The sequence below is a fragment of the Pezoporus occidentalis genome, unplaced genomic scaffold (genome assembly GCF_034315485.1).
Source record: "Pezoporus occidentalis ecotype Australia unplaced genomic scaffold, CSIRO_AGI_Poc_V1 ctg98, whole genome shotgun sequence".
In the NCBI taxonomy this organism is placed as follows: domain Eukaryota; kingdom Metazoa; phylum Chordata; class Aves; order Psittaciformes; family Psittacidae; genus Pezoporus; species Pezoporus occidentalis.
This window is the reverse complement of record NW_026916347.1, coordinates 1,835,645-1,848,898: the sequence shown is the minus strand read 5'-3', so window position 1 is coordinate 1,848,898 and position 13,254 is coordinate 1,835,645. Positions and strand designations below refer to the sequence as shown.

Here is a 13,254-nt window from a genome sequence, read left to right as displayed (position 1 = left end):
TAAAGCTTACTAATATCATAATTCTATAAGCCATCCGACTGATACAGCTTACATCTCATAAAGTTAAGCTTGAAGTACACACAGGACTCTGGCCTATATATAAAGAAGGCACAAATGTCAAGTCTCATACCTCCCACCTTGCAGGACTAATAACAGGAAGTGTTTTCCACAAGAAAACAAAATCTTCTTAATACAGTGTCTTGGGTTTTGAGCTAACAGTATTTTCATACACACAAAAGTCACTTCAGGTCATTTTTTAGGTGTATTTCTTAGTTAAATGTTGATCTGTAAGAGATTGTGTACGTCGAAACAAAAGTATCTGGACAACTTTATAACAGAGGAATTTAGGATAGGATAGGATAGGATAGGATAGGATAGGATAGGATAGGATAGGATAGGATAGGATAGGATAGGATAGGATAGGTTTGTTCAGTTCAGTTGGAAGAGAACTGCAACAATCATTGAGTTCAACTTCCTGACTCAGTGCTGACCAAAAGCTAAAGCATATTATTAAGGGCAATGTCCTAATGCCTCTTAAACAACTGACAAGCTTGGGGCAGTGATCACCCCTCTAGGAAGACTGTTACAGTGTTTGGCCACTCTCTCAGTAGAGAAATGCTTTCAAATACCAAGTCTGAACCTTCCCTGACACAGTTTTGAACCATTCCCACATGTCCTGTCACTGGATATCAGGGAGAAGAGGTCAAGATCAGCAACTACTTCAGTAACTTTACTAAAAACATTTTGAAAACTCCATGAATAGTTCCCTGAAGCAACTCAACAACATGTAAAAGAAAAGGATAAAACTTTGGAATAACAAAAAATGTGTGACCTTGGAATTTTTTTAAAATGTAATTAACAAAAACCTACCTCAACAAAATCTTTCCTCCTATACCACATAATCAATATTTCCTCATTGATAAGAATATATATTATACTTAAAGTTTATTCTAAGCACACGTTTCTGCTCATGTGGAAAACATCATTACTGTATGTATTAGAAGTATAGTGTAAAGACATCTTTCTGATCTGAGATTTCACACATCTTTGTCTTAATTAAATAGAAAATTTCCTCAGTTCTCTTAGACATTAATTTATTCTAATGAATTAGTATTAAGATAATTTAATTTCCATTCCTGGAAAACGCTGAATAATGCAATAACTAATGTTATGATTTTGGGAAGCTTTTTTGCTCCAGAAAATAAGAAATTAGGAATTTAATTCATCCTGCAGAATTCACAGAAAGACAAGGGCTAAACTCTTTGCCCATTGGCTTCCCCAGAATGAATGAAACCAGCTAGATCTGACTCACCAAACAACAACAACAACAGCAAAAAAAAAAGCAGATTTTAGATGTATTTATAAAGGGTATCAGTAATATAATAATATAATCACAGTTGATTTATTTTTGGGTTTTTCTGTAATGAAGCATATAACAACTTGTAACTGACAGTGCCCTGGATTTCATAATATTCTTGCAGTCAATGCACCTTAAGCTCTTTGTTCTCAAGTCTGTGTTGTTTTGATCGCATGCTATATATACTGCTCACTATGACATTTCTTTTGAAGATCGGTCAGTGCTGTAGAAGAAATCCCTACTGGAATTCAGAAGAACAGCAGACAGAACCTGCTAAATTTAGGTTCCACCTTCTCTGTGTCTACAAAGGACTACACAGCAGCTGCTACATCACAGAAATGTTTGTTCCACAGGAAGGAAAAGGTGACTAATGAAAAACTTATAAGCTGATTAAAAATGTAAATATCACTAAAGAGAAACTTCTTATCCAGTTGTCGTTTGCCAGTGACCTGCATGAGTCATATCATTAGATGAGTATTCTAAATTGACAAACTCCAAATTAGGCATGATCCTGTCCTGGTAACTCAGAACTGAAGGCAGTGAAAGCTCTTGTCCGTAAAGACTAAGCAAAAGCTTATAATCAAACCCTGTCTGACCTACATGTGTGGTTTCTGCAAGCATCAAGCACCATATGGTCTGTTTTCATTAACCACTTTGACAGGAGCTTTAGTACAGCAAAAAAAAATTACAGAGACACTGAACCCAAACACCTGCTGGTCAACAGTGCTCAAAGATCTTAAATTGCTTTTATAAGTATATGCCTGGACAGAAAGCATAGGCTAGCAGAGAGTGTGCCAAACCAATAGTTCACCTAAGGGTCTATTTCTAGTTGCTAATTTGTTGTAGGACTCTGCTAAATGGGAAGGATAATGTTGTTTTTGGCCGTTTGGTCACAAAAATCTATAAATAATTGAATCAGAAAACTCCACAATGGAGTTTTCTCCATTGTTTTGGAGTTTTCTCTTGTTTGGAGTTTTCTCTTTCAAACTACCATGGAGATTTCTGGACAGTTTTCAGGCTGATGAGTCCTTTAACCTATTCCCAATTCACCAGCTACAGACTGACCAGTGGCAGAACTTTGATCAAGAGTTTCAGTTAGATACATTGGGAAATTATCCTTTTATAAATAAATTTATTTTTAGATTTTGTGAATATGGTTTTGCTGGGATAATAGAGTTCCTCAGGCATCCAGTAACTGTTGCAACAAAGTGCTAGACTCTCATTATATGTGATACAAAATTGAATTGTCTTGGTAGATGATACTAGTATTATGAATCTAACCATATATTTTCTCAAACAAAAATAAGAAAAAGGGAGATCTAACTGGTCAAGGTACTAAGTCACGGAGAATGGTTGGAAGGATCCACATCTTGCCACTTGCAGACATTCATTTTTTTCTGTCTGCTTGAAGGATATAAATGCATAGATGAATATGAAAAAAAACAATAAGCAAAATTCCTTGCGATAGATGCTCACTAAGAAAAAGCTCACTAAGTGCTGTTAAATTCTGTGGAAGTTAAAGGAGAAGAATACAGTGTCTGCTAATACATCAGTCAACTTTTATTACAAGGAAGAAAGTAGCTCTGTGTTCCAGTCTGGTTCCCTACAGAAGCTAGACTTATGAAAATCACAGTAGCATGTATGTTTCTATGTATATGTCTGTGACTGTTCTTATAGTAACTTGGGAATCAAATGACAAAAGGTCTTAGAAGAAATTAAGTTTCTGTGGGTGTCATGAAAATAGGTGCCTTGCAAAGGAAATGGATCTTGGTTAAGTGCCTTTACAGAAGAAAAGGCTTCAGCATGACCTTACACCTATTTAGACCCCAGAGAGCCCATACAGGAGAGACTCCAAACAGAGAGAAGTCTTCAGTCAGCATTTCCATCTTATTAGACACTGAAGTCAATTAGCTACAACATACAGACAAACAGAAATGGGTTTCATTGGTACTGCTGTTTGGGATCTTCATTATATTAAGGAAACATTTATTAAATTTCTAAATTGCATCCTTATAGTTTTCAGGTCCAGAATTTGTTATTTTGTCTAGTGAACCACCAGTGACCTTACAGCTGCCTGGATCAATTGTGGTAAGTATGAACATTAAGAATTTAGAACTAACCTGGTGATCCTTTAGTTGGGGCTTTTTGTAAGTTACATATGAGTCCCAACTCAGTATTGTTGTGCTCCTCCCAAACCAAGTGAGGGTTACTGCAGAGGTATTGAAACTTGGAAGGAGGTCATTTAGTTTTCAGTGCTATGTATTTTTTTCTGTTGGTGTGAAATAGCTTAATTTATCCTTCTCAGCAAGGATGCTTACTTTAACACAAGACATTTTGAGATTAAGATTATACATTGTATATTAAGATTATACATTGTATAGATGCAGTGTGACGTCTAGTGCCAACGTATGGGACTCGTTCAACTTGCAGGCACATCCTCTACCTTTTATTAAGATAAAGGAAAAGGCTGACAGCATACAGCAGTGAAAATGAGGGTGATTGTAGAATCTGAGTATGCTCAGCTGTTTTGTTGGGATTCCCTGGGTTTTAAAAAATGAGAAATGTTTGGGATATTAATCTGTGAGAAGGGAGGCAGGGGATAGTATTGTGTTGTGACCAACTCCATCAGTTTATGTAGAGACAGGAGACTAGGGGGCCTCAGCAATAAAATGCGGTGGAACTTGCATTGCTTGTACTTGACACTCATTCTTCATTTTTTTTACATGTTCTTAGACTAAAAAAGGGAAATCCTATTTGTCCCAAAGGGATCTCAATGTGATTCTACTCAATGGGCAGTGCCTTGAGGTGCAATGTGACATCAAGTCCAAGGCAAGAGATGTTTTCAACACCGTGGTGGCATATGCAAACCTGGTGGAACATTTCTACTTTGGCTTGGCTTACCTGAAAGGTAATGAAACATAACTAACTAGAGTAACAGTTCTCCCCCTCAGTGCCTTTGTAGTCACTTTATTAATGAATTGCAACAAGTTCCTTTAAGGTCCTCAGATGAAAGTAGATCCAAAGCTTAAGCAAAAGTCAGGTATGTCGATTTACACTGTATTGCAGAGGTGTAAAGTATGTCTACCCTAGGGACTCTGCATTAGCACAACCATACTGTTATTATCTGATATTCTCATGCAGCAAAGGCTGTGTCCCAGCCTTACACTGGAATAATATTGAGCCACATAGCTCCCTTAGAAATTCCAGGAAGCACTGTAATGAGGAAGGCTGACTGTTCCTAGATATAAATTGGAGTACAAGCTCAGCTATTTTATCTACAAGACACATATCTCCCTAGCCCATTTCTGATAGTAAGCATAGCTGAGGCACTAGGAAGAAGCATCCTTGTGTGTAGGACATGAGGATTACAGTGGTGGGCAGAATACAAGCCCCATTGATTTTTGAGTAATTCCATAGACACCTCACCAATCCAGCATCAAACAATTGTAATCCTAAATTACACACTAAGTGCTATCCTAATTTCTCTATCAAAGAAACAGTAAATTAAGCCATGATGCAGAGAAATATATCTCAGCTAACATCCATACCTTTTATTTTTATTGCTAGTGATGCACTGAACAAAGATAGCAGAACTTTGAGCAACTGAAGTATCTCCAGATTTATCACAGAATCCAAAATCTCATTTCAGGTAAAGAATTCTTCTTTTTGGATGAGGAGACCAAACTCTACAAAGTGGCCCCAGATGGCTGGAATGACCAACCCAAGAAGAAAACATCCATCATTAATTTCACGCTCTTTCTAAGGATAAAATTCTTTGTCAATCACTTTAATATTATCCAGTAAGTGTATGGTTCTGCTGATGGCAGGAAAAACAGAAGCATTTAAGGTGACTGTTCAATGCTTCCCCTGTGTTCCTAAACCTTCTTTATGTTCCAGGCATGGCTTGACAAGGCATCAGTTTTATCTTCAGCTTCGTAAAGATATTTTGGAGGAGCGACTGTATTGCAATGATGAGACTGCTCTGAAACTTGGTGCTTTGGCTTTACAGGCAGAGCTTGGCAATTATGCTCCTGAGGTGTGGATAAGTAATACAATATTTCTCAGAGGTCTCTCGTTTGTCACCTAGAGTTTAAAGAATAAATGTAAAAAGCACATAATTTCGGCTAAGTCCTTTAGTAATAACATTTCAGATTTAATTTTAAAAATTACAAAGTTTTCCTGATTAAAGAGCAATAATAAGCCAGATGAATTTGGTAGGCAATATGGCAGAATCATGAAAGACTCTTGGTCCTTCATAATTAATATTAGAGGCCAGAAACTCCAAAAATCTGTAGAAAAAATTCAACATAGGCACAGCTTGGATGTGTAGAGGGGTTTAAAGATATTAGAAAACATGGAAGAAAAAAAATAAACACTCCAGAATTCACAGCTATTTTGTGTGTTGGCTCAGATCCACAACCCGCAAAGACAGATTACTGATGCTGTATCTGAACTAGTTATCCCAGTTTTAAAGTATACAGAAAATACCCTTTCATGGTCTTTGCCATATCTTCAGTTATACAAATCAGTGCAGCTCTATTAATTGAACTCAGTGGTCTGATCTATCTGGTTGGATCCATCCCTGCACTGGGTCTCCCCTTGTAGTTTGTACTGAGGCAGCTGTAGCTGTTAGCTCCACATGCACAATACATACAGTAGTGTGTACTTTAAGCACCTGGCTGAGCACAAGTACAAGAGGAATATTTGGCTGTCATGATACTACCTGCTGTTCCCCATCTTCTCTTAGGAAATAGCAACAGGGTGACTTCAGCACATGGGTCACCTTGAAAATGGAAATGCACCAAGTAAGAAAAGTCAAGAAAGAACAAAAAGCTCCTCTCTTCTGTTGTTTGGGTTGTTCATTTATTTATTTATTTATTTATTTATTTTTCCTCCCAAAGATGCACGGGAAGAGCTATTTTCGTGTTGAAGACTACATTCCAGCAAGCCGAATAGAGAAAATGACCCTGGCACATGTACAGAGGGAGCTTGCTAAATTGCATCGTGTGAATCATTCCCTATTTGAGGATGAAGCTGAACTAGAATTTTTAAAGGTAACTTGCTATACCCCAAACACTTACTTATTTTGAGATAGAAAGCCCCTCTCTGTTTACACTGTCTATTATTTTTTTCTTGTCTGATACAGTATATTTTAGATATGGTGAACAAATTTGGTCAACAAAAACATGTGAATTTCATTCTGCTGCAGATACTGCTACTCTAAATAACTTCCATGACATTTTCATTGTAGGTTCCCTTTCACTGATAGTTTATAAAGGGTTAATATACATTTCAGTGTATTTTCAACATCCCAAGGGTTGATGCAAATTTTCAGCATGTTACCAACATGTCTGGGCTCCAGATGATTATAAATGCACCTACTGAATGTATTAGGGATGATTATAAGCATGGGAATAAGCACTTTCTTGACTTCTGAAACTACAGCAGCTACTCAGCTACTTTCTAAACATGTAGTGATTATTTGTTTAAAAATATCTGTGAACTCTGGAAGGGAAGAATAAGTTCTCTGAAGTATTTTCTCACATGACTCTTTCTCTAGGGCTCTAGACTGTCATGATGACATATTTTTTTCTTTCCTGATTTCTCATTCTCCCCCAAACTTCCCTGCTTGCCATCAAATGAAAAATATCAGGGATTTGATAATGAATAAGTATCAGTAGCCATTTAGATGCAGTGCCACATGTTTTTATTTATAGCATAATTTTAACTCAGTTGCTGTTTAATTATGTTAGTTCCTCATCCAGTGTTGTCAGTGGAATTGAAGAAATAGATAGAAGCTTAGCCTTAATGACAGTTCCATTGTGTGTGGCAAATCCAATGAAGAAAAGCAGCTTTGTTAGTATCTGTTTCAATGAATAAGTTTATAGAAGAAGCCAACACATTATACAAAGTGAGAAAAATAGCCCCCATGGCAAGAACATGCACATTTCAAATATAAAAAGGATTAAAAATTAAAACCTAGATTCAGCTAATAATTATAGATGCCCTAGTTTTCAGGACCTAAACATTTGTGCTCTGGATGCTTTCTGAAAAACTTATTTTCTTTTATTTTTCATCGCTGAAAATCCCTTTTCATTACTGAAAAGTAATATGGGGATTCTACATTAGCTTCTCCCTCCCCCCAAAAAAAAAAAAAAAAAAGCTGTAGAATACACTTTTACTGATCTGCAGATCACAAAAGAGAACGAAAAACCCTCTTCATATTCCACAGTTCTGTAAAGGGTCTGAGTCATATTTTAACATTTTGTTGCCAAGTGCAGGAGGTACAAAGGCAACAACCCAGAACCTCTGGGTGAGTTCCTCAGAGTATCCTCTGTACAGACAGATGGCAGGGGCACAAGCTGGCTCTTCAGTACCTTGAAGTATATTCCTACTTAATGTTTTGCCTAGCAATGTTCATTGTGCAAGAAAGAAGTGACACCTGCTATAGAGTCTGGCACCGAAAGGAATTCTGGGACACTGAAATTCCCTCAAAAGTCACCACTATATCTGGGTGAGGGAATTTAAGGGGCAAATTAGCAAACCCTATAATTTAAGACCTTGGCAACAGAAATCTATAATGTCTGATTTTAAAAGATGATGGCCATGAAGGAATGGACATATGTACCTATATGGACATATGTGTGAGATAGCTGCAGGCAGGGAGCTGTAGTGTCACTGTCCAGTTGGATGTCACTATTGTTGAAAGGAAACCACACAAGCCCATAAAAATGTCAGAGTGCCCCTTGCACCAAAATATTAGCAGTTTTACTAAGACCGTCATATTTGCTGTACTTCATGGTTTCTGGGTTTGCTCAGGAAAACAGACACAGGAAAGAAAATGAAATGAAACAAGGTTTAACAGTAGTCAAGCAGCGCTAATCCTGCATGGATTTCTATTCAGAAATGCACACAAGTGCCAAGTAGCAGTAATGCTGAATACCTCAGTGGCAATGTAATGTTTAGATTATTGTGGAGGAAGGTATATAATCCTCCTGCCTCTTCAAATGAGCTACGTGTGAAAGTGTTGCTTCAATTTTATGCATGGAAAATGAATGCATGTAATGGTCCTATGACATACCAAAAGTAAAGGGATGATTCTGTGAGGCAGCAGATAGGAAAATTTGGTAAGGGTTTTCAAAGGTTTCTTGACAGAGTGAAAGAATACTGAGTAAAGAGACTCAAAACCACTTCCTTTTTCAGCTACTTACCTCTTCTTCCCATGCCTCTTTTTGAGTAATGCTTGGTAAATGCACTTTTTCTCTACAAGGTGACTCAGCAACTTCCTGAATATGGAGTCTTATTCTACCGTGTTTCCCAAGAGAAGAAAGGAGCAGCAGGGGACATCATCCTGGGAATCTGTGCCAAAGGCATCATTGTTTATGAGGTTAAAAATCAAACAAGAATTGCCAGTTTAAGATTCCAGTGGCGTGAAACAGAGAGAATTTCTGCTCATGTGAGTTGGAACCAAGTGATTCTCTTCTCCACTCTACCACATTACTCCCCTTCTGCCTGTCACTTTGATAAATATTGCATTCAGAGCCAGAATTAAACTCATTCTGTACAAGCAAGTCCTTTTTGAAAACAGTCTAAAATAGAGGCTGGATGTGGATGTAGTTACCAAGATACCCAGCTCTCAGTGAGGTTTAGATCTGGAGGTTTTTTGCCAAGGCTGGAGTCAAATTACTATAAAACTGAATAACCTGGTGTTGACTGTTACAGAGACTATGTCAAATCTCTCTATGGCACATTCCCTATTCATTCCCATCTTCCCCTCTCTCTTCGCCCCCCCCCATTCCCTCCCCCACCCCATTCCTTTTGTTTTCCTACCCACAGCAGGTCATGGGATCACATCTCCGTCTTTCCAGATCTCATTATTTCCATCCTCATCTCCTGGTATACTGATGTCTGTTAACAAACTGGTACTGGTGACAAGATTGTGATCCCTTCTAAATTCTATTTTGCCATCACAGGTATATCAATCTACCATCGTACAGTGTAGGTGTCAACCTGCATCATACATTTCCCAGCCTGCCTGCTCTCCCAGGATGGCCTTTCTTCCCCTTGAAGATATTTTTGGTTTTACATTAAATTGGTTTAATTATTTTAACATCTGTAAGGCCAAATTTTGCCAGTTCTATCAACCTGCTCTCAACGTAGTCAATGTCCAAAGGCTCCTGACTTTTGACATAGGGTAGAAGACTGCCACCTCAGTAACAACTGCTGAATTTATGATAGGTATTTACTGTACTCAAAGGCATGAAACCAGGCATAAATACAACTGGACAAACCAACAAGATTATGTAAAATGAACTTTCAGTGCCTCATTGTAATGACTGATATATGAAGCAAGCTGTGCTTTTTATCCTTTTAGAGAAAAAAGTTCATGATTGAAAGCAGCTTCAGTGGCAAGAAACACACCTTCATTACTGATACAGCAAAGACATGTAAATATCTACTGGACCTCTGCTCTGCCCAGCACAAATTCAATGCACAGATGAACTCTAGGCAACTTCGGCAAACATCATCAGGTGAGGTATAAATGCACTTTTCATTATTTAGGATATAGGACAAAGTTAGCTATTAGAAAAAGTGCATTCAGTGAAGCTGAGAATCAGAACATGCCACATCAGTTTCACTCTGTTTCAGTTTCACATTTGCAGAATAGAAAATAATGTCTCCAGCTCACTAGAATTTAGAGATGTGTAAGTCTAGTTTAGTCTCTGGATGAGAGTGGGCATGTGCAGGGGGTGGAGAGGGGTTCTCTGATGATAAAAACTATGTAGCTAACCCAGATTAAAAAAAAACCACAAACATGATACTTCCCTTCAGGAAATCTGCTGAGAAATCTGAAGAAACATATCAAGCTTACTCCAACTGTATCCTGAGAAATGTTGCTCAAAATGAATAAATATAGTAGTGCCCAGATGTGCTGGAGCTGAGCTTAGTTAACTAGCCATCTTTGCATAAGACAGGGGTTCAGCTGTATGGTTCAGTCCAAGGTCAAAACCACTAAACCCAAGGCACATCCATTATACTCACTCAACTATGTAGCTGCTAGCTGCTTTTATCTTAGATTTTGCCATGTCTGTGGAAGATATGACTAATACCTCCTTAAACTTCAGATTTTCTAGTTTCAAAGACAAATTATGCTCAACTAGGGCAGTTACATAGCACTTCTTATCGTGAGGATCATTATAGGGAAACTGAGGCACATAAGAAAAAATAGCCTAAGCTGATAACTGTCATGACTCTTGGCTTCAGTGGATCAACATGAGTTTTCACTAGCTCATCCACTGTTTTGAACAGAATCATTATCATTTACAGCTACTGGGTATTTGACCCAGTGAGTCATAGCGGGAGAGTCAAGTGTCATGCCTTATCTGATGGGATACTCCTTTCTCTAGTAAAACTGGAAAAGCATAGGCAAAAAATTTTATCATGGAATATAACAGGATGATTGATATATGGCTTCTTTCCCACTAAAATTATTTCATGAAAGTGAAATTCCACCTGTACGTATTTGTTACCATGGCAAAGGCGCTAGGATGACATTTAGGTTCAAAGCATCTTTTGTTGCTTGTGCTCCTTCAGCTTCAAACATAACTTAGTGGGACTGTGATCTGTAGCATACAAATGAGTGCTAACAGTGAATCTTAAAGTTTCCTGTGTCACATTTGCTTGTGGTAGCATATCTTAACAAAAATTACTACATTCCATATATGAGAGCTGAGAAAATTATAACCCAAATCTTGATTATAAGCCCCCTCCAACCACTGAAAAAAGTGAGACTTACACAAGCCATGTGACTGCAGGTTCTGAGGTTTGATATGCGTTTGCTGTCCCAGAAATAAAGGCTTTGTGAAGGCAATGACAGACAGTAGTTCAAAATGCTGCCTTAGTCACCACTGTGGGGCTGTAAGACATTATAAGGCTCTTTCTTCATGAAGGAAACTTGTTTCTGCTGCACTCTTCAAATGTACAAGTCACCATCTCTCCAAAAATTGCTAGCAACCCCCTACTTTAAAATTATCATGGCAACTCTCAGACTGCGCTGAGACTGTGGACAGTTAAGCCTTCTGATGCCTCAACAAATGCCCCCTGAACAAAGTCACTGCGGAAAGAGGGAGCCTCAGTTTAATGCCTCACAGTAGCATTCTAGAAAGTTGCATTCAGGCTAACACTTGTTAGGAAAACACATGGCAGGTCAGCTGTCATGTATAAGCACAATTAAAGCCTGTATTTCTGCTAACCTATACCAAGCTTGTTTTACTTTCCAGCATCCCTCCTATTGCCTACTGTCCTCTCTCCTTCAAATCCCCTGTCCAGCCCACCAGCTGAGAACCTAAATAAATTAACAATCCCTCCCCCAGCACTATCTTGTTTCAGGGAAATTAAATCTTTTGAGAGGGTAGATTTGTACATAGCAGAGCCTAGATGTCATTAAGCAAGTAGTAGATTTCACACAGAGGTGGAAAATTGGATAGAAAGCATTGCCATCGATATGGCCCCTTATTCAACTTGTGCAAATCACTTAGAGCAAACAGCCAGCTCCTTGGTCGCTCTCTGAATTTAAGACAGCATGTGTTAGTGTAGCTCCTGTCTTTTCAGATACATATATGTCAGAGTGGTGTCCTGTCCATGAAGGACAGGAAACTACCAACCTGACTAATTCACTCTCTGACAGATGGGTATTTCTCCATACACTGAACGTTTCCAAAGTATGCTTTACAGAAATATTCAGGTTTAAATTATACAGGATTGTCAATTTCATCTGTTTGTGGAAAGTATAATTCATAGAAATGAAATCTAACTCCAACATATCCTTTCTATGACAGAAATTATTTGGAAACCCTTTCCACCCTCTCCAAGGCCTAGGTATCCCCAAGGATACCAGAACAAATATATCTGTGATGCTAAGCTTTTTTTTGCTGGCATTTTCTAAAGGTTAGACAGAAAGTGCCTTAGAGCTTAAAAAGATGGGAAATTATCAGTGGATTTATCTCTCCTTCCTCCCTCTCTCTCCCTTCTTATTAAGAGGAAAGTAAATTTGTGGAAACAGACAAATCAAATTCTGCATATGCAGCTCAGCATGAACACCTTGCCCTGATTCAGAGATTGTCTCGTTCAGAGAATGTGCTCTATGGAGCAAACCTGGAAAATCTTTCTGCTGGGATGATGAGCAAATCTTGTGATAACCTCAGTGTGGAAACCAGCAACAGGACTAGACACAAAAGCAATCTTGGCAGGTGGGTTTGCTTTTTCCTCTAAACATGTATAAGAATACTCAGTCATGGACTATCACTGCAAACGTTTATGGTAAGCTGTGAGGCAGATGGGGATTTTTGCAGCCTTTATTGTGGTCACACCAAAAGTCCTGGGGTTCCATGGTGCCAGCAGTAGCACAAACACAGGCAGGAAGCTAATCCCTTAACAGAGAACTTCAAAAAGAATGACATTTAAATTTGTACTAGACTCAGGAATGAACCACTTACTGGGTTATGGAGAGGGATAAAAATAAGGGAGAATAAAATAAAAATCTTTAGTATCTGTATCTTCTCTGGAAATGGCAGTATGTGAATTCAATGCACATTGGAAGCTGTTTTTGAGCAGGTCTTGCCTAATTGATTCCTCCTTGTCTAAAGGTGCAAATCACAGAGAACAGCGTAAGAACTTCTCCCTTTTCATTTGCATTGGTACATTCACCAGTGTAGGCGGTTACTATGGCTGCACACAGTCTCAAGGCCGTTGATGAATTCTAGTTCCTTTTAGAATACTGAGAATAGAGCCAAGAAGAACAGGAACTAGTATGAAAAGTTTCAGACAAGATTTTGTTTAAATGGACAGCAGGGCTAAATGAATCATGCTGAGACTATGCTCTGTTTTCCTGATGCCTG

General features: G+C 38.3%; 2 protein-coding genes across 5 annotated transcripts in view; one reads left to right on the top strand and one right to left on the bottom strand.

Annotated features, from left to right (window-relative positions):
- MAPK8 (mitogen-activated protein kinase 8) overlaps nucleotides 1-13,254 on the bottom strand; it is a 192,600-nt gene that overhangs the window by 90,929 nt on the left and 88,417 nt on the right. The gene's annotated exons all lie outside the window — the stretch shown is intronic.
- The window catches only part of FRMPD2 (FERM and PDZ domain containing 2), a 62,787-nt gene that overhangs the window by 7,487 nt on the left and 42,046 nt on the right, over nucleotides 1-13,254 (top strand). For all 4 annotated transcript variants that reach the window (XM_062606864.1, XM_062606867.1, XM_062606866.1 and 1 more), the window contains exons 5-13: nucleotides 1,570-1,720; nucleotides 3,374-3,445; nucleotides 4,091-4,265; nucleotides 5,007-5,157; nucleotides 5,255-5,393; nucleotides 6,259-6,411; nucleotides 8,628-8,813; nucleotides 9,732-9,888; nucleotides 12,396-12,606. In XM_062606864.1, coding sequence (XP_062462848.1) covers nucleotides 1,570-1,720; nucleotides 3,374-3,445; nucleotides 4,091-4,265; nucleotides 5,007-5,157; nucleotides 5,255-5,393; nucleotides 6,259-6,411; nucleotides 8,628-8,813; nucleotides 9,732-9,888; nucleotides 12,396-12,606 — 1,395 coding nt within the window. The remainder of the gene's footprint in view (nucleotides 1-1,569; nucleotides 1,721-3,373; nucleotides 3,446-4,090; nucleotides 4,266-5,006; nucleotides 5,158-5,254; nucleotides 5,394-6,258; nucleotides 6,412-8,627; nucleotides 8,814-9,731; nucleotides 9,889-12,395; nucleotides 12,607-13,254) is intronic.